This window comes from Lingula anatina, chromosome 4 (genome assembly GCF_051362555.1).
Source record: "Lingula anatina isolate TDL-2025a chromosome 4, LinAna3.0, whole genome shotgun sequence".
NCBI classification, from domain to species: Eukaryota; Metazoa; Brachiopoda; class Lingulata; order Lingulida; family Lingulidae; genus Lingula; species Lingula anatina.
In genome coordinates, this window is record NC_141770.1 from 21,981,360 (window position 1) to 22,001,552 (window position 20,193).

Here is a 20,193-nt window from a genome sequence, read left to right on the forward strand (position 1 = left end):
CTACAGACGTCAGTGGATTAAAAAAAAAAATAATAATAAATGAATAAGCAGATAAATAGATAAAATTGGGTAAAACAATCAATGAACTGAACCTGGGTGTGGTCTTATTTGTTCGTTCACCAATCCTAATTTGATATTGGGTTTTATATGAATTATTTGGTTTAATATATTTTGTTTTGTTAAATTGAAATCAAAATATCTCAAAAATCTTAGCAAATAATGTAGTTTATTTCTTTCAAACTTTCAGAAATAACATTCCTTGTTTAACCGAATAAAACGCACTGAACATGTATCACTACAAAATATTGCTGTGTTTTACTTAAAATAGTGAAGTTGTAGTAGTTAAAATAACACCTTTGTCTTTATAGTGTAATCCTACATCCGCAGTGCATCACACAAGTATATGATAGGTCACGTGTTTTTGTTCAGTTACACGTCATTTGCATATGTCACTGACTTCTGAGCTGCTGCTGTCCATCATCTGCCTCATCAAAGACGTTATAATCGTGCATGTGAGGGTGAAAATCGAGAGGCGAACCCTGCGATCGACATAATTCTTCCAAAGTCTTGATATTCTGGTCTGTTAGTCGAAGATATCGGCAGTTCAGAGCGTCTTTGGCAGTGAACGGAATCGTGTTTAATTCCCTCTCTTCCGACATCATTTTCGGAAGATGTGCCGCCAACATTTGCAATATTTCCATTCTATGTTTGTCATGCTGTTGGCTACTGAGAGAATGACCGGAAGTCTGTGGAAGGATCGCCTCCAACTTTTCTCTATTCATTGCGAGAAACGTTAATGAAATTAATGAAATCGGAAAAGAAGCAAGAGAATCCTAATGGTCTTTCTTCTAATCATTTTATCTTAGATTATGTGTCCTGGTAGTATGTACCTATCCTAGCACCAAAAGCGATATAAACGTATCATAAGTACACATACTTGCATTTATAATTAGCATATACAAAGTTTACACAAGCTTACATTTAATGGCATACTTACCGAAGTTTTCTGTTTTTCGGATCGTTCAACATGCGACAAAAATCCGTCATCTCTTCATCGGTTACAAGACGCTTCTTGTTTCGGCTATCAACGCGTTCTTTTTTATGCGGACTTTTAACGTTACTTGATGGTGTTCGAGCATTTTTTGTACTATCTGGTACTGTTATATGTATGTCCTAAAATATATAAAATAAGCTGTTCTCTACTTGTTTTCCTTTAAATAAAAATGCTAAAGTTGTATTAGAACGGCGAAGGAAATTGGTGGGTCAAAATTGGAACCCATTTCCCAATTTGTAAGAGACATGGTCTTGCTGTATCTATTCACTTTCTTGAGAAACCTGGCTTAGATTCAATGTGGGAAAATGTTTTTAATGTGGGAAAATGCCTCACAAGCCCACAAAACATTTCAAAACGGTGATCATACTCTGAAGTTACGAAAAAGGGCAAAGCGTCTGTGCATGCGTTTGTAATTGTGCACACACTGGACAAAAGAAGTGTCACCCCCTAACTCAGAGTAATAAAAGTAGGCAGATCTTGGGTATTTATAATGCCTGGTCTACTTATAATGTGACTAATGAGTATAAAACCGCTATACCATTGAATTGTATTGTTGGTCTTGTACATGTACAGCAAATGTTATTCCTGTCTTCCTCCAATATGGCAAGATACAGGCAATTATCTAACGGTTATAGGTGCAAGTTGTTAACCTGAAGAGGCGGAATATAAGCAATGTCAGAATATCGATACAATTGAATTGTTCAGTCAGAACCGTGCAGAGGGTCTGGTCTCGGTATAGAAACACTGGATCAAGAGACAAATTGCCTCTGATGGGTCGTCCAAGAAAAAATACTGGCCGTGAAGACCGACGACTGATTTTGATGTCCAGGTTGTCAAAGTTCGACACTGCTTGTCAGTTGACAACACAGTGGAACAATTTCACACATAAGAATGTGTATGTGAAAATTGCTAGGCGTCGGTTACATGCTCAGAGAGTGTACAGCAGGGTAGCAAGACTGAAACCTCTTATATCGTTACAAAACAGGCAACGTAGAGTAAACTAGGGTCAACAGGATCTGGAACTGGACAGTTCATGACAATTGGTCCTATATATTTTTCTGATGAGTGTCGCTTTGGTCTGACCTCTGATGACAGACGGGTACTATGCTGGCAAACTGATGGTAAAGCATTTGAACCACATGCACTGAATTTTCGAACCCGGAGCAGCATATTCATCATGATGTGGGGCTGCATCAGCATCCATGGCTTGGGCGAATTGATAGTGGTTAATGGAAACATGAATCACTAGAAATATATCGATGTTTTGGAGTCAGGCTTGCTACCATCTATTACTGACATGTTTGGTGACAGGAATTATCCATTTGTTCACCAGGATGACAATGCTCTTTGTCACAGGCCCAGAGCAGTTGATGATTGGTTTGACCAACAGGACATTCGCAGGATGATGTGGCCTGCCCAGAGTCCGGATGCAAACATAATAGAAAATGTGTGGAATGATATGTCAAAACTTTTGACAAATGCCCGTCTAACCAGCAGAGAAACTCTGTTATATTCAGTGTTTCATGCTTGGGCCAGCATAAGCCCTGAACGCATCAGACAATTATATGAAACCTTGCTTCGTAGACTGGCACCTATTATTAGGTCACGTGGTTATGCCACTAAGTACTAATTTTGGACTTGAAACTGCATATTTTGGTAGAATGTATATTTTGTTCTCATTTTGTGATTTTTTGTGAAATTTGATGTTAATAAAATGATACCAGGAGCATATCATTCCGAAGTCATTTATCTCCTCCATAGTATTAATTGGCTCAGTAGGGGTGACACTTCTTTTGTCCAGTGTGTGTACATTTTGAGTACCCACCTATCCAACTTATTAATTGATTTCCCATGAAGAGTAAAAACCACATATTGTTTATTGATTTGTGTGGTAGCAAAATTCGTAGAAGGGATTCCTACCTTAATGTCCATGCTGTCTGTTGAATTCTGGTCCATATTGTTGAACTCACTGCTCGTTACAGCAATTAGATCTATTGAGTGTGAAGAATCTTCCTCGTTTTTGTGGGGTTTGTTTTTTACGACATACTTTTGAAAACTTGCCCGTCCACCAGCAATGGCGTCCCTGGAACCAATGGACAGTCGGCTTCCGGTCAGCTGATCAGCGGGTTTGTCAGTCTTAGGAACCTTGACGTAAACAAGACGACCTAGGCTGTCCCGCACCAGCTGTTCTTTCACGTGCCTGCTGTGGTAACGAACTAAGTTCCCTTGGCTGTCCCGCAGCAGTTGCCCCTTACTATCCCGTATTAAGCGGCCCTCACTTTCTCGCAAGAGGCTTTCGTTACTGCCTTGCACCAGTTGAGATTTGCTTTCAAAGTGAAGCCGTTTCTTGCTACCTCGGCGCAGGTTCTCCTGGCTACTTCTCTTTTTTGATGGCTGTCGTATACCCCTTGGTGTGGTGTTTATCGAGTCCTGCTGGTTCCTTTTGTAATTGGTTCGATTTTTGCCTTTTTTACGGTCTTTGCCTCCGATTTGGGGGAGAGTGGTCGAGCTGTCTTTCTGCTCTCGTGGGTGAGCCCAGGACCCTCGCCTTGCCTCTGCTGCTGCCTCTACTTTCAGTTTATAGGTACTGTCTGTAGGTAAAAGACAGTACATATATGGCAGATGTGATATCAGGAAATATCGCCATGTAACACATTTATTTGCTATTATTTTTTTACAACATTTTCAGGAGAGCTTCGTTTCACATCGCTCAGTGAAGAAAGACGTATGGAAGTTAATAGATATTTCGATAGTGATTATATTGTCCCTGATTCCGTTTTATTTGTTATCTAACTTTGCTAGCAAACTGATTTTAACTCTGCGTGTGTGTGTGTGTGTGTAAGTGGGTGGGTGGAAGCCTTCCGAAGGGTGTGCACGCGCGCGTGCGCTTGTTTTTGTATTTTAAAATACTGTGCATTTTCGAATAACAAATCCATAATCCGTAATCAAATGGCTAGACGTATTAAAATGAAACCTATAGTTTTATAAAAGCTAAAAGGGGAACTGGGATACATACTATCTGAAGGTGGGGGATGATGGGAGTGGCGTCTGTCAAATGTCCCCACTCTGCCAGTGTTCAGGTGGGTGACATCGTGCTTGCTTGCTCCTGGGATGTCCTCGCAATACTCCGCCATTAAGGAGCGCATGCTTCTTCCTGGGGAGAAAATTAGAAATTAGAACATTTGGAACTGAGAGAGAGACCTAACGAAACGATTTACAGAAACAGTTCATGAGCTTGCTGTCGTCTTTCTTCTTGCATGTTTTGGAAAATAACCAATGTACCAGAGCTCGTATGAAGTAAAGGAATTTATAATATTCGTTTCTTCAAAAAAAGCCAAATCACATTTATCTGCACCCAAGCAGATCGGGTTGAAGAAACTACTACTTATTTTCATTTTGACAAAAGTGTCAGCTAATGAAATTAATGCTTTGCTGAGAAAAAATTGCAAAATTGGTGAAGACCAAAGGGAAATTCACTGAAATGTTTCTATGGCTTAAAGTAACATAAGCATACAATTACCTTGTTTCTTCTCATAATCAAAAAGTTTTGACTTCACATTCTTGAACCTGTCGGTCTCGCTGTGCGTACTACCCGCGAGGGAGAAGCCATGGCAATCTTCCATTCCAACTTGAAGGTGGATGGGAACGTTACCCAGGTAACTAGAGATAAATCACATCTTACTTTCTCCACGAGGAAGGGCATAGCACGTTATTATTTAAAGCCAGTGTGTTGGATGATTCTTGCAGTTATTTTATCAATTTAGAAATAAATAATATTTTGGACTTAATAGTATATATAGGCTTTTTAAAACTCGAGGACAACTTTTTGTAGAATCTTATAATGTATGGCTACAGTAAGGCCTCGATCAATAATCACTGTACCGGGTTACACATCTTCTTAAGTTTTTTTAACACTTCTGTCTCTCTGACATGATGTCAAGCTTTGTTTGTTAATTAACGTTATAAGTCACAGTCTAAGTCATTTTAAAAAGTTATCTTCTTTAGGTATGTGATTTCTCTAACGCCGAAACACACCGCCCCTGAACATTTTGGTCAAAATCTGTTATAATTCCCTAGTAGCCTACTATTCTAAAAATCTGTAGATTTACCCTTAAATACCGTTGATATGAAGTACACCTGTTTTGAATACGACTGTGGGAGAACTTACCTTGCAGAAGCAGCTTCAATCCTGTTTTCTTCGGCTAAAAGTTTAGTGACTTCGAGCACATTTAGCTTGGTTTCTTTTGAGAGCCTCCTGTATTTCTGAAAACACCAAGATTCGCCCTTTTTTTTCACAAAAATGATAGGAAGCAATTGAGTTAAAGAGTACAGGTAGTTTATGAATAGTGTATGAATCGATTGTAACGAGAGAGAGAGAGAGAGAGAGAGAGAGAGAGAGAGAGAGAGAGTAAACCTTTAAATTTCTTTCATCCTGTTTGTCTTTGTGGGATTGCAGTTGTGCTTGAAGCTTGTCGTAGCGGCTCATCATTTTTTCTTCTTCTTTTCTGAAATGAAAAAAAAAACTATTTCTTAATTATTTTCATCGGTTTCAATGAATTAAAGGGGCAAGTAGTTGTCTTTCACGATGGTGTTGGGCGCATTGAGATTTTTATGGAAAACACCATAAAAGTTCAATCATTTTTTTTTTTCAAATACATTTACGACAGCTGTCAAGCTAGATTTATTTATATGGTGCATAAAGAAAATGAAAATGTAGTTTCAATAATAAAGGCGACTCTACCCCACTGCTTTGCAACATAAGCGCAGGTCAGTTTAAGCTCTTGGTAGTGGATTTTCATAAACTGGTTAATTTTATGATCACCTATAATGCAACCAAAACAATTTGAAGTTTTCAGAAACAATGGTTCTCTTATTTTATATCAAGATGTTTTTTCTATCCACATGCCCGCCTAAATTGTCACGATAATGAATGCCTTAGAATGTACCTATATCTACTGCTATTTTATTATACTATGAAATCTATTAAAGATGTGATGTTGCCATACACAGCCACTGTCTTAAAAACGCCCTGTTATTATAAAAAGTCCCGTAAAAGAAAACGGAGTAGGGAGTTTGAGGGAGAATATTGTAAGCGTTGTAGGCGTGTAGGCGTGAAGAGGAGGTCGAAAGGTCGCACGAAGAATTTTATTTTTTTTTACTGCTGGGTTCCACTGGGTTTGCACTGTAAACGTGTGCTCTATAGTTTTCTCTGTGCTTTGTGTCGTATTTAATGCCATTCATGCTCATCTATCCTTGTTTTATTCATTCCAATTTACAGCTACCCGGTTTACTTTTTGCTGTAATGCTTACTGTATCGCTAGCGAACCATTGATATTTATGATAAAACGACTCGGACTGCAGACATTTCTTTACCCTTTACTGTTCTATTGAATTTAAGTCTTACATGAGCCGTTTATCGGTCACATGCACTCCCATACTGTTGTCGTTACTGTTGCCATTGCTGTTTTATAATGAAATACAATTTCGCTTTATACAGACAGGCTACATATGCAATAGGAACTGAACGACAGCAGTACAGTGCTACATGTACAGTAGGCACTGTACGACAACAGTACGGGATTTATTTTCATTTTCTGCTATAAAACAGGGATTATCACTTCCTCAACGAGTATTAATTTACTTTTTAAGTATTTATTTGGATAATGAGCAGAACGCACTTATTAAACTACCATTAACCTAACGTTAACGTCAACGTGTGCTGATATGGGGATTTTTTCATCTGAAAGCAAATCAACACACCATCACGTGGTAACACCGACATCAATACAGTACAACAATAGCCTATTGATTCGAACTGCTGAATCAACATTCTTATATTCAGATTACTCGCACCACTACGGCCGCCAGCTGTGTTGTGTACAGTTTATATAGTGGTAGTGCATCTTGCATAGTAAGGTCCGGAGGCAGAGGGTTATCGAAATCTTACGAACCCATCCTCTGCAGTAATTTGACCTTCTGTTTTATTTTTACATGTTTATTGCAATTTGGGGTAAGCTTATTCTTAATTCGTACTTAACAATTTTTGTTTTGTGAACGATATTTTCGAGAAAGTTATTAGATGGATGACTGCATGCCAAGCTAAATTTACTTATATGGAAATGAAAATGTAGTTTAAATAATAATGGCGACCCACCCCTCCTCTTTGCAACATAGGCGCAGGTCAGTTTAATCTCTCGGTAAAGGACATAGCTGGATTTTCATGAACTGGTTAATTTTATGATCACCTATAATGCAACCAAAATAACTTTAAGATTTCACAAGATTTCACACACAATGGTTCTCTTATTTTATATCAAGATGTTTTTTCTATCCACATGTCCGCCTAAATTGTCGCGATAATGAATGCCTAAGAACGTAACTGCATCTACTGTAATTGCTGACTCAGCATTCTTGTATTCAGCTTGCTCGCACCACTACGGCCGCCAGCTGTGTTGTGTACAGTTTATATAGTGGTAGTACACCGTACATAGCGAGGTCCGGAGGTAGAGGGTTATCGATATCTTTCGTTCCTATCCTCTGCCACTCGCCCAAGGCAGTGATTTGACCTTCTGTTTTATTTTTTTTTACATGTTTATTCCAATTTGGGGTAAGGTTATTCTTCGTGCTACAATTTTTTTTGTTTTGTGAAAGATATTTTCGAGAAAGTCATTAGATGGATGACTGCCTACATTTTAATGCAGCATTGTCTTTTATTGTCTGCTTATATGTGACAATTAACACGTTGATTTGCAATGCCTGAAGGGCAGTTGGTACCGCTGACCCGTTTATTGATACCCAAAATCTTCCCACTGCACTAGACTGACCTCGGCTTTTAAGGAAAAATACCGTTTTATTTTGGGAGAAAGCCCCTAGACGGCATGGGGAGGGGTAGCACTATAAGTAGGCATATTTATGACAATTACCATTATAAGCTTAAGATAAGAACAACAATATATTTTTGATAATAATAATTATAATAATAATAAATCAATATATAAATAAATTTATCAATGGGATCACGTTACTTTTGGAAAAATTAGGGGAGACCGGGGCTAGTTGGACCCCGGGGTAAGTTGACCCCCTTCCATCAAGTCTCTTAATTTAATAAAGTTACTTTAAGATGCTAAATTATTTCATTTGGACTCACTGCCGACGCTTACTTAGCACTATTGGATATGGTCACTTTACAAAATGATGTGACCAATTCTTTTACCCCCGGGGTCCAACTAGCCTCGGTCTCCCCAACATAGAGTTATCTAATAAATAACTCTGTGTTTTTAAATAAACAAGTGTGCACCACCAAAAGATTGACCGACAGCTTCTTCTCTGGCAGAAATCATTTTTATGTAAAATGTGGATTTCTCCTTAATGAGGACCAGGCATTCTTATATACCGGTTGGGCCTAGAGTTGATCGATTGAAACAGCTGAGTCAGCATATATGCTAATTTTCTGTACCACTCTAACCGCTAACTCAGGTGTGTGTTGTTTATATAGTAGAGGTCTCACAGGTGAAAGTTGTAAGGTCCGAATGCGGTGGGTTATCGAGCTCTTGTTTAATAATTCCCCACCGCAGTGTTTAGACCTTCCATTTTTCGAAAAATGTCAGTTGAAATTGGACTGTGTGCGACCGGTTAATAGAACTAAACTCATATTGTGCCAAGGGTGGCCATATAAAAGATACTGTGCCGACATACTGTCACACGTATTAAGAAATTAGCTGAGGTGTACACTACGTGGCTTTTATAAAAACCTAAATCGGAGCATCTGTCTCGAAAAACTTTTTTTTAATATTAAAAATATTATTGAAATACGTTACTTCTCAGTTGTTCATAAAGTGATACGACGACCGAGCTTACGACCGAGCTTCACCACGTTTTGGTTATGTATTTATGAGTCTTTATATATCAATTGGACTTATTGGTCGACTTTTATATTTCTCACATTATAATTTTTCAAGTTGCAGAAATTAAGAATGATTACCAAAACAGGGTCAATGCGTGGGATTGTGAAGAATGACCCACGTCATTGGAGCCCTTGTATGTCGCACAAAGCTGACAAGCATATATAACTTACATTTGACATCAGGCGGCGATAGTGGTGCGGAGTATTTGTAAATATTATATGGAGCGAATTTAGGCCCTCTTATGGGTCTTCCTGAAGAGGGTAAGATTTTCAAGTTTACATTGAAGGGTATCTAATTTTTTCTGTCGGAAGCCGGTCAAAAATGGAGGATGGATAAACAAAGATAATTTGGAAGACTGTCAGAAAATATCTCTGGATCCGCCCCTGATTAATATAAAGCAAGCTATTTATAGAAGGGGAATTCCCTACCCTGAATAACAGGTGACGTTTTACAAGGCTACAATAGACCCCTATTAATTCTCAAAGTAGTAGTTAACAAATGTGCGTAAGTGTCTACCTATCAAAGTGTTGGCACGATATTTACTTAATTTTTTTACGATAATCTATCAATTTATGATTTAAATAACTTCCACAAATTAATAGTGTGTTAATATTTTACACACACATAAGGAGAGAGAGAGAGAGAGAGAGAGAGAGAATGTTGATGGCAAGCCATGTACAAGTTTCTTTATTACTAGAAGGCTACTGATATAATTTTCATGTTGGTTTTTGAAGTGTTCGTCTCTTAACGCTGAAAACTAAACGATTAATAGAAAGAATGAAAAAGTAATTCAAAACGCCCACAAACCTCTTGTCTGCAACGTCATAAGGGAATTTCTGTAGAAAATAATACCATTAAAATATAATCATGCTGAACATATCAAAATGTTTAAACCCCATAAGAATGAAATAAGGGTTACATGTCGATACGTCCCCTCACCGATACTTCCCCGCACTGATACTCCCCCGCACCGGTACATCCCCGCACCAATACTTCCCCGCACCGACACTCCCCCACAATTACAGATATACTGAGGGGGAGTATTGGTGCGGGGAAGTATCGGTGCGGGGAAGTATCGGTGCAGGGGAGTATCGACATGGCCCCAAAATAAGAAGAAAGAGATTTACTACATGCATCTTTAGATAAAAATTCAATTTTAAATAATAAAGACTCGATTAAAATGAACAAAATATGCAGAAAATATATACTGTACTGACCTGAATTTCTGTTCCTGCTCCCCTTTTAAGTTATCAATGATATTGGACACTTTGTAGTAGTGTTTTCTTTCTCTCTGGTTGCCGACATGAGCGACAGTGTCTATAGAAGACCGGTCCAATGGAATTAAATTCATCACCAATTTTCCAGTTGGCTTGAGTAATTTACGAATTGGCATTTTCCTGTCCGAATATTGATCAAATTACCTACATATTTTCTTTGATGTAACCTCTGAAACCTACAAATACCTAGAAAAAAATAAGAGTTTGAGGCATATCTTACGCCATGTTTATTTCTCCAAGGAAACCTGCAAAACGCGATCATGACGTCACAATAAGCGTGATTACAAACGTCCAACTTTATGACGTAACCACAGTCCACGCACGACGTAACGTCATGAGTGTACAGCGTAACTGCTTATTCCTACTGTAGCTTCAAACGTGAGAGTGCGTGAATGTGATATACACTCTAGACCTTAAAACTGTCACTTTCCCTGCGGAAATACAATTTTTTCCGAAGAAGCAAACTTCAGAGACGGAATACGCTTTACTTATGCACCGGGACAAGCTCGTCCAAATTTAGCCATTGTTATTTCTGTTTTGAACAGACATTGAGATTTCAGTCCATATGACGTAGTTAATTGTTTCATAAAATTAAATGCAATAGGTCTATCATGGAATGATAGCACGAAAGTGACCTGATAGCGGAATTAATAGTGTTTACCGGTAGTCAAACTGTACATCTCGTATCTATACAACAATCAATTTTGCCCCGATGACAAGCAGTAAGCCGAGCCTGACCTAATTTAAGAATTTAATCTAGGGCGCCATTGCATCCAAAACATTGACAGAATTATGACAGTTGGTCAAAGGTGCTTGATTGTTGTTAACATATTAGGACGTAGAAATGAAGAATATAGATTTCTTGACTAACCTGGGTATTTGCGTTCCAAAGTTACTAGAACTGACATCTGAGAGTCAGAAAGATTTACTTTGTGCAGTTATGCTGTGCGTAAATCAACTGCGTTTGCTATGATTTTGGACAGTGTTGCCTCCTAGAGAAATCATGGAAAGCAAGTCGAATAATTTAACACAGAGCACTTCTTTTATCGCGGGGAGTTCTGAAAAGACTCCGTTGTTGAAGCCAACATGTGACGACGGGGCGGCGGAGGGTCCCGAAAAAATTTCGAACGGCCGCGGAGGATGGCGGGCGGTGACCATTATAATGGTTTTGGATTTTCTGCAGCACGTGGCGTACTTCACCGTGGTCACAAATATGGCTAGTCTGTGGTACGTTGAATTCAAACAAACAGACGTGGAATCTTTGAGCTACAGAATGATTTTTATTGGTAAGTAATCTTATTTGTCAAATACATGTACATCGTTTGTGTATTTTTTATTGTTCTCATTCTAAATAAGACTGGACAATAAGCAAGGAATTAAAAGTTCAAATACAAAAATATAACAATAATATTCCAGGTGTTTGTCATTGCATGTCATTAGTGGGAGGAATCATGGCAGACGTCTTTGTGGACAAGAAAAAAATGCTAGCCGTAGGATTTACTGCCTATCTTACAGGTCAGTTGCATTGATTCCATGGAGATAGTAAATTACCAAAAAGCAGTGTACGAAGGAGTTAATTAAAAACTAGCTGTAAAGTTGATTTTGAAACACGTGTATTTACTCCATCTTTATCAACTCGTATTAGATATTAGCCAATTTAGTATACGTCCTCGCACACCAGAATTCTATATTTTAAAACCCCTACACTAATGCTTCTTGTTTACATCTCCTTTCATCAAGCAATAAGCCCCCACACAAGTGACCCCTTATAACAGGCCCTGTGATTAATCGATGTGGTCCTGGTCGACTCTTGGTCGAATTTAAATGCAGCCTCCCTCAATTATATATATGTATATTTTTGCTTTTAAAATGCCACAATGTGCCGCCTTTTGGTAGGAGAATGACAGAATTGATTTTTTTTTTGTGCAGGCGCAAGTTTATTGGAGGCAGCAGCTGCAGCAAAACAGGTTAGTACACATGTAGTTCGCATATGTATGTGTCAGAATTGGAGACGCGTTTTTTTCTTCAGATTATTTAATTATCACATCTAGAATATTGTACGTATAAATACGCATGAAAATGAATGCTAAATATTTAAATATAAAGCAAGTTTCATTATTGGCTTGATTTTGGCTGTTTAAAAAACATTTACTTTGAAAGCTGTGACCTCTATTGCAGAAAATACATGTACATGTAGATCTATGCAAATTACAGAATTTCTCAACACTTGCAATCATGATGCAAATATACAACTTAGTTTGCTTATCAGCTGAATAACTAGGCCGAAAATGTTATCTGTGATAATGTCGTACTATGATAGAACTGATATTAGTGATTTAAATCGGGATATTTCTCATTGAAATATATTCAACACCCTGAGGAATAACTGTAAAACCTTAACCGAATGCGAACCCAGGTTTTTGTTAAGGGGGGGGGGGGGGTCACAAGGATGCATTGATTATAAAAAATAGACAAGGACAAGTTCACTATAATGTAGGCTAAAGGACATGGGGATGAAAAATCGGGGCAAGAGAAAAGGGACATGGTCGTGCCTGTCCACTTTGCCCTCCTTTGATCCGCCGTTGCGCATACATGTACATGTAGTTGACTTAACTTTGTCGGCCATCCGAGTTAAACTCCCTAACTATTCAGGCCAGTAGAGAGCCCCCTGTCACTTAAGTCACCCTGCCTATCTGTCTGTCTGTCTGTCTGTCTGTCTGTCCACATGTCTTTTTGACATTGTGTATCTGTTCTTGACTCAGTTTATCAATGAAATGCATATTACAGTGGCCTGTACGAGAAAACGTCGCTGTTGCCGCCTTAGCATTATGTGTGATCGGGGAAGCCTGTATCTCTCCCAATTTGGCTGTCCTGGGCGTCACGCAGTTATCCAAATGTGAGCACAACTGTGAATTATTCATGCACATGTGAGTTATGACTATGATTTATATACAATATACAAACGGGACGTGAATATCGTGAATAGAGAGCGCTAGTTCTCTGTCTGTTACATGTAATAGTATATCAACCATTTCTGTCGTATCGTGTGTGTGTGTGTGTGTGTGTGTTAAATGGTGCAAATTTACCTTGATATACTTACAAACTAAATGATATGATAATGATCTGTTGTAATATTGCAACTTCAAGTAACTTAACTGACTCGACAATGCTAAAATTAGACTGGCAAAAATGTTAGAAGAGACTGAAAACTGGTTGTGTAGCATCAACGATGCACGCCGATGAAATCTTTGAAATAAGTCATATAATTTATCACAAGGTTATATTTATCACGGAACTGTGGCGCGTTCCTTGTGAACACACTTCTAGCGTTCGAGATTGGCCTGTCCAACAAGGGAGAATACTGGAAGAATTTTTTGCCGAGTTTGGTGGCGACGGCCTTAGCGTTCGTTATTTACTTGACTGGACTAAGGATATTCAAATTGGATACGAAGTCTGAAGGTAAATACGAAGTTTGAATTCCATTCATAAAAAAGCACCCTGCGTTTTAGATACATTTATTATCCACGGCATCCTGACTATCAGAGACTATCGAGATCGTTAGCCATCGTCAGCTCTCTTAAACTCGGGATGAACGATTCTTTCACATTCCTTTTAGATATATATTTATATTATTTTATACAGCGGGTTCTGAGACATGCAGAAGTTTTTATTTATTGGCCAGTCATGTTGGTTGGCTAAAGCAATCCCGGACAGAGCAGAGTTATACCCTCACATCTCATATTCGAGACAGAAAAGAAACAGCTTTTGACAATCTAAAAAAGCTTGTCAAGATAGTGCTGGTGAATTCCTCAGTCTTTGGCTTCAACATTATATACTCACAGGTGAGTGTTGGTCCATCACGGTCCATCTTGGTCAAACATGGAATAAAAGACACCTTTTGGCAAAAATAGGAAAAATTCCCAAACATTTTAAAAAGAACCTAGAACAGTTTTTTCAAAACATTGCTATTTGATGCCAACTTGAGACATAAATAGGTTAAGTTGTAAAGATAGTACATGTAAGTGACACCCGTGGATCATCTGAGAATAATCAAGAATATGATCATAGAGCCGTCAGCCTCCTTCGATATTTTGAAAAAAAAAAAAAAAACATCGCGAAAAGTCTTATCAAGTTCCGATTTTTTTCCCTAAGAACTGATAGCTGTTATAACCACCGTATGATATATGCATTTATTTTCTGCCTTTTTGTATGGAGATGTTAACAACATACGGAATCCAGGCCGACAGCGTGCTCTCTCCGCAGCACATCCAGGCACCTTGCGCATTCATGTCTAGCTTCAATGACACCACGGTCATCATCCTGGTGGCAGTCATCCTGGCCATGTTCAGCTCGAGACTTCGGTGGAGGAAACTAAAAGTGGACTTGTTTTCAAGAATGGGTAATGATATTTTTGGCTTCCATAGCGACACCAGTAAACACCAGTGCTGATAGCCTACCCCATGTAGGGGCGGCTCCAGAGATATTTTCTGACAGTCTTCCAAATTATCTTTGTTGATCCATGACGACATAATGGTTAATTCGATGTTCATGATAGTGATAGTGTAAGATAATTTAATTGATATAATATATCAATGCCATATAACTCCATGTTTGGCACCGCATATTAGGAATTTAAAAATCAAAACAAACAACTTTGGCTTATCTGGCATGTTGTCAAACGACATATACACTGTACGTGACTTTTATAGTATCCGATCTTTAGTTCCAAGATTTTATTATTATTATTTATTCAGGTATTGGTTTGGTGTGTGCTGTATTATCAGCCTTTGTTGCCATTGTCCTGGAGTTCGAGAGAAAGAAGGACTGCAAAGCAAATCATGGAGTTTCTTCGTTATCGGTTTTTGTTCTCATTCCCCAGTACGCACTGATAGGATTGGGAGAAATATTGACATTGGTATCAGGTATGAAAATAAAGTAGAGAGAGACAGAGACATCCAAATGACTGTGCGTTAAACTCACTTAAGTTAGTACCAGCCCATTATAAAATAATAGCTTACACCTTTGAATATTTCAAATTCTAGCTCTTTTTGAAGACTTTAGCTATTAGTATCTATAGAATTGATAACTTCATGAAAACGTATGATATATGTACTTCACAGAAAATCGTTTCAGTAGTATGTTGAAAATATTTTAATGTCCAAATTATTACCTCTAATTCAGGAATGCAATTGGCGTACCTGGGCGCCCCTAAAGGACTTCGGTGCACGTCGCTGGGGCTTCTGAAAACTGCTTTAGGTCTGGGGGATTTCACTGCGTATGGTGTGCTTGAACTGCTAGAGCGCTTTAATCCAGGTAGATATCTTGAAAACTGTCCTCACAAGGTATTTCAATCGTCCTTGTACAAGCCCGTCTTAAAAAAAAACACTGGTGTTTCTGACGTTGTGGATAAAAAGAGTCGCTGGTATAAACACCTTGACTTGGTGCGTGAAGCGAGAATGCTTTGTTAATCCTAATAGCATAATTGAATTTGATGTTGAGTAGGCAGATATGTATTTCGACTTTTCCCAAAACTTTCAATGAATGACCTTGCATTAAGCCTTTACAATGATATCACTTATAAAGGAATCGGTATGTTAAGTAGGGTTTTAAGGTACTAAAAATATGGCATAAACGTTTCTTTTAAAATCCTTAATATATAATCCGAGAAGAGTGCCCGACGGTTTTCATTTTACAAAGCAATGCTTAAAGTACAACCACTTCCATCTGAACAATAGAAAGAAGGCTATATTCAGTCACACCTATAAGTGCACATCTAGCTCAATGTTATATAATCGGTTTCAATTTTGTTCCCTCTAGATTGGTATGACCATCACGACAGATGCATGAGCCTGAACTTGGGCCGCACTGACGACTACTTGCTGTTTTTAGTGGGTCTCCTAGTGGGTTGCTTTATTTTCTTTCTCATCGTGGCCCGGTACGTCAGCACAAGCGATCGTATTAGTTCAAGGACACGCCGAAATACGACGACGTTACTGGGAGTGACGTCACAAAGAACTACATCAAAACTCTCTGTAAATAATTCAAATGTTAATAAAGAGAAAGACTGAAATGCAGCCATTTCTGAAAGGTTGCCCATGCTCTTGTCAAATCTTACACGATGTCGATTTATTTATCTGCTGAGTGATGACTTTCTAGTGTGACGTCACTTGCAGCTAAAATTGCGTAATATTTATGCCTAAATGGGGTAGGGCAATTTAAGACAATTATAAGAACACAGTTTTAACAAAGACTTAGACTCAGTTGGAAATTGCATTCCAAGAAAAATTATGTAGGCTCTGTTTGTAAGACCTAGAATCCTTCTTAAATACAACACTTGCCACACCACCGCATAGCCTCTATTTATCTATAGCATATTTTCTGTTCCTGTAAATAATTTCCTATTCTTATATCTTAAGGATGATGGAAAGGAAAACCATTATCGTGATAGTCATTTTTGAATCACTCAGTACACGTTACTGGCTCCGAGCTTTCGGAGAACATGTCTGTCTGAGTGTCTCCTTGTGTATGGAGTGACCTAAATGAGTAGTATACGATATTTGTCTTGATTGCAGGTTTAAATACCAATTTCATCGTGTTATATGAATCATATAATTAATAATAATTTTGAATCTTTGGTTATCATGTTGACTATAATAGTCAAAGCTAGCCATAGCTCAATTGAAGTTCAATATCTGTAGCACCAATATAAGGACTTTTACGTGAAAAGACAGGAAATATTATATTGACAACGCAGACTTCTAAAGACCAGCAATATGTTCGTTTTAAATCGTTATAGAGCACGATGAGGTCCACAGCTGTTCACACCTGGGCGGTTTTCGTATTGAGTAGTCTTTACTCTTTCAAATGTCGACTGCGGACTTGCCCCGGGTTCTGTATGAACATATGAACGGTCTTTAGAAGCAAGGGGCCAACACAGCACAGTTGGGCTTAAAAAGACAAGTGAATGCCTGTTAAAAGCAATAGAGGCGAAGCAACTTTTGTAAAAAATAAAAATTTTCTCTCTGATTATCCCATCTCTGATGGCACATTTTGATGAAATGCAGTACATGCGGAGTTAGCTATGGCTCAATTGAATTTCATGATCAGTAGCACCAATATAAGGACTTTTAAGTGAAAAGAAAGGAAATATTATAATGACGACGCAGACTTCTAAAGACCAGCAATATGTTCGTTTTAAATCGATCACTTAATGTAAACTTTCTAAAGTATACCGTGTTTTTATGCAAAAGGTAAATTGCGAAGACCCACGAGAGCCCACATTCGTTGTCGTGACATCCTGATTCAGGGACCCAGTCGTTGTCGTGATGGGGTGACGTGCCTCATCCGGGATTCGAACTCGTGACTTTGCGTTTCCATGGTTGATGACGCTTTGGATTGCTCATTTGCATCCATGCACGCTACCGACTGCGCCGTGACAGACCCGCCCACCCTCCGTACGTTCGAGTTACTTCTTAAAGGCCTACTGTGCTCTAGGAACACAGAGCGTTCACTGCTTTTTTTACAGTATAAAAACTATAAATCGACGTCAAAAAATTGTTCTTTTTAAGTTTTAGAGAGAAAAGATGAGATTTAGATGAGAAAATTCTGATTGGTCAGTTTCTAGTGACGTAACCTGGGTAGTAGCTTCCCACAGCTGTACTAGTAATAGTATATACTATGCAGTAGGTGACTAAACATCCAGGTGTCAGAAAAACAAAATGCCGCAAAGTTGTGTTGCTCCCGGGTGCCGTAATGTAGGTTACGATAAGAAAGACATCTGCTATTATATCCTGCCTGCGGATGCCGCAAAATGTAAAATTTGGCTCAATTCTCTGAAGTTAAAAAATCCCAGCACAGTGTCAAAACACGCGAGGATCTGTAGCGACCACTTCGAGCCGGAATGCTTCGTACGTGACCTGCGAGCTGAATTGTGCGGTGGAAAAGCACGGAGAAAACTAAAAGATGATGCTGTACCCAGTATATTCGATTTTTCGGAGTACCAAAATGCGACAGTAAATGCCAGAGCGCTGCCGACGAGAGTCTTAGGCCTACCTGTAGGATGTGTGCATGATGCGGCGTCGAAAGGAAGAAGAGAGCAGCTTCTAGAGCCCCAAAAAAGTTCGTAGCAGAGGTACGTTGTCGAATTTTTTGGTTATGTTAGTGAAAACTTTAATATTAACATGATAGTGGAATCACATTTTTACTCGACATACTGCTGCACTGATCACGTGTAAGGCGGAAGTAGCGAGGTAAGTTGCAGAGGTGTGAAATGTAGTGTCCAATGCTATCAGTCCGATATCTTTGGCCTTTTGTCCACTGACCTGGCTCTCCCGGAATGACACTGGTAAACTGCACGGGTGTGAAAAATAATGTTAGCTGTCACACCTGCATGTATTAGGTAACTTTCTCTTATCAGTCGGGATAAGAACATTCAGCTGACGCGACAGATGGGCATGTGTGAAAAACTACGTTCGCTGCCCTGCTTCCAAACCTTTACTGTTAACATAGTTTTGGTGTATTTTGTTGGTTAATAAATGATAACCACGTAGGGAATTCATCTTCTTTTGTGTATCTATCCTTCAATTCGTTCTCTGTTCATTTTTACAAAATAGTTCAGACAAAGCGATCGAGTAAATGTAAGTAAGCGGATAGCTGAATCGAATATGGCTTTCTGAGCCTCGACGCAAGTGACGTCACTCGCCTCAAAGCGCTACCACGCGGGAGTATCGTAAACTACATTCACACCTGCATAAAATCGGCTTTAAAAACTAAATAAACGTAAGAACTTTTTTTTTCATTACTCAAAAATGACTTTTGGGCACCTAATGGATAGTTTTAACCCGTTTTTTCATCACAGTATACCTTTTAAGTAATCAATCGCAATTTTTAAAAATAAATTCTGACCAGAAAGGACATTTACGCCTGCTGGGCCTCGAACCAGCCTACGAGTATTTGCCGGTATCCCAGACAACAAAGATACCACGGAGCCACGGCAGCTTCGTTGATACATGGTGATCAGATGGAATCTTTCAACCTTGTCACAGAGAGGGTCAGATTGGATGCACTTGTATATAACTGCTTGTCACAGAGAGGGCCAGATTGGATGCACTTGTATATAACTGCTGTCCCAATCGATAATCCGGGTGCCGCGTTTCATCCCACGCAACCCCAGTCCTCGACCATGGTTTATCATGAACGGTAAATTCCATGATGTACAGGAAGTCCTGTTTGAGAACCCGACACGGAGCTCGGAGTTTGATTTATACTTTGAATAATTTTGGCTTTACCTATGATATTAAAGAGTACAAAAGGATCAGAAGCGGTTTACAACAGGCGTGTTTTAGTTTAAGGGACACCCTAAGAAGAGCTAGGGAATAAAGATAAAATCAAATGTGTAATTGCTGGTGCGATTTCCATTTAAGCAATTGCAGCGATGGAAACATTTGAGTAAAACATAATTGGCAAATAATTCCGCCTAGAAGATATAGTTTTTCTGCTGAACACGGTTAACAGGTACCAATTCAAGTTCGGTCGTGTCGCTTTCATTGATGGGTCTGCTCGGAAAGTTCCGAGTAAGACGACGTCAGATGCTTTTATTTTCATTCTGTTTTGCACTGAGATAACGTTTGGTTTCACCTTTGACGTTATAGAGCACGATGAGGTCCACAGCTGTTCACACCTGGATCAAAGGCGGTATACAACAGGCGTGTTTTAGTTGAAGGAAGATATATATTATTATTATAACCTGTAAATATATTTTGACTCTTCTTCCTTATCACCCTAACAAGACAGTAACAACTGATTGACCAACAGATACTGTATGACCTGGGTTTCAAAAAAAAAAAAAAAAAAAAAAAAAACAAAAACAATCAAGTGTGGCCCGATCTACCGGTTAATTCAGGATCATTTAGTGCCGAGTCTTGAATTTGGATAGGCCTGATATAAGTAAATTCCAGTA

The 20,193-nt window shown here is 38.8% G+C and overlaps 2 protein-coding genes across 3 annotated transcripts; one reads left to right on the forward strand and one right to left on the reverse strand.

Moving 5' to 3' along the window:
• Window positions 1–230: 230 nt before the first annotated feature.
• Window positions 231–10,422, reverse strand: LOC147762575 (uncharacterized). Of its 2 annotated transcripts, none has more exons than XM_087011610.1 (8): window positions 10,176–10,422; window positions 5,469–5,559; window positions 5,223–5,317; window positions 4,575–4,714; window positions 4,071–4,208; window positions 2,975–3,645; window positions 998–1,173; window positions 231–726 (listed from the first exon to the last, which is right to left on the reverse strand). In XM_087011610.1, exons 1-8 carry the CDS (start codon window positions 10,349–10,351, stop codon window positions 450–452), a joined length of 1,764 nt encoding a protein of 587 aa, XP_086867736.1. In that variant the 5' UTR covers window positions 10,352–10,422; the 3' UTR covers window positions 231–449. The 2 variants fall into 2 exon arrangements, with proteins under 2 accessions (XP_086867736.1, XP_086867735.1); XM_087011609.1 differs by having other exon boundaries at window positions 231–774; window positions 10,176–10,421.
• LOC106160524 (solute carrier family 15 member 4) lies at window positions 10,407–16,961 on the forward strand. The gene is made up of 10 exons (XM_087011611.1): window positions 10,407–11,521; window positions 11,652–11,750; window positions 12,165–12,202; window positions 13,023–13,162; window positions 13,513–13,694; window positions 13,878–14,077; window positions 14,451–14,634; window positions 14,990–15,157; window positions 15,417–15,548; window positions 16,053–16,961. The coding sequence occupies exons 1-10, from the start codon at window positions 11,239–11,241 to the stop codon at window positions 16,301–16,303; spliced, it is 1,677 nt and encodes a 558-aa protein (XP_086867737.1). The 5' UTR covers window positions 10,407–11,238; the 3' UTR covers window positions 16,304–16,961.
• The last annotated feature ends 3,232 nt before the right edge of the window (window positions 16,962–20,193 follow it).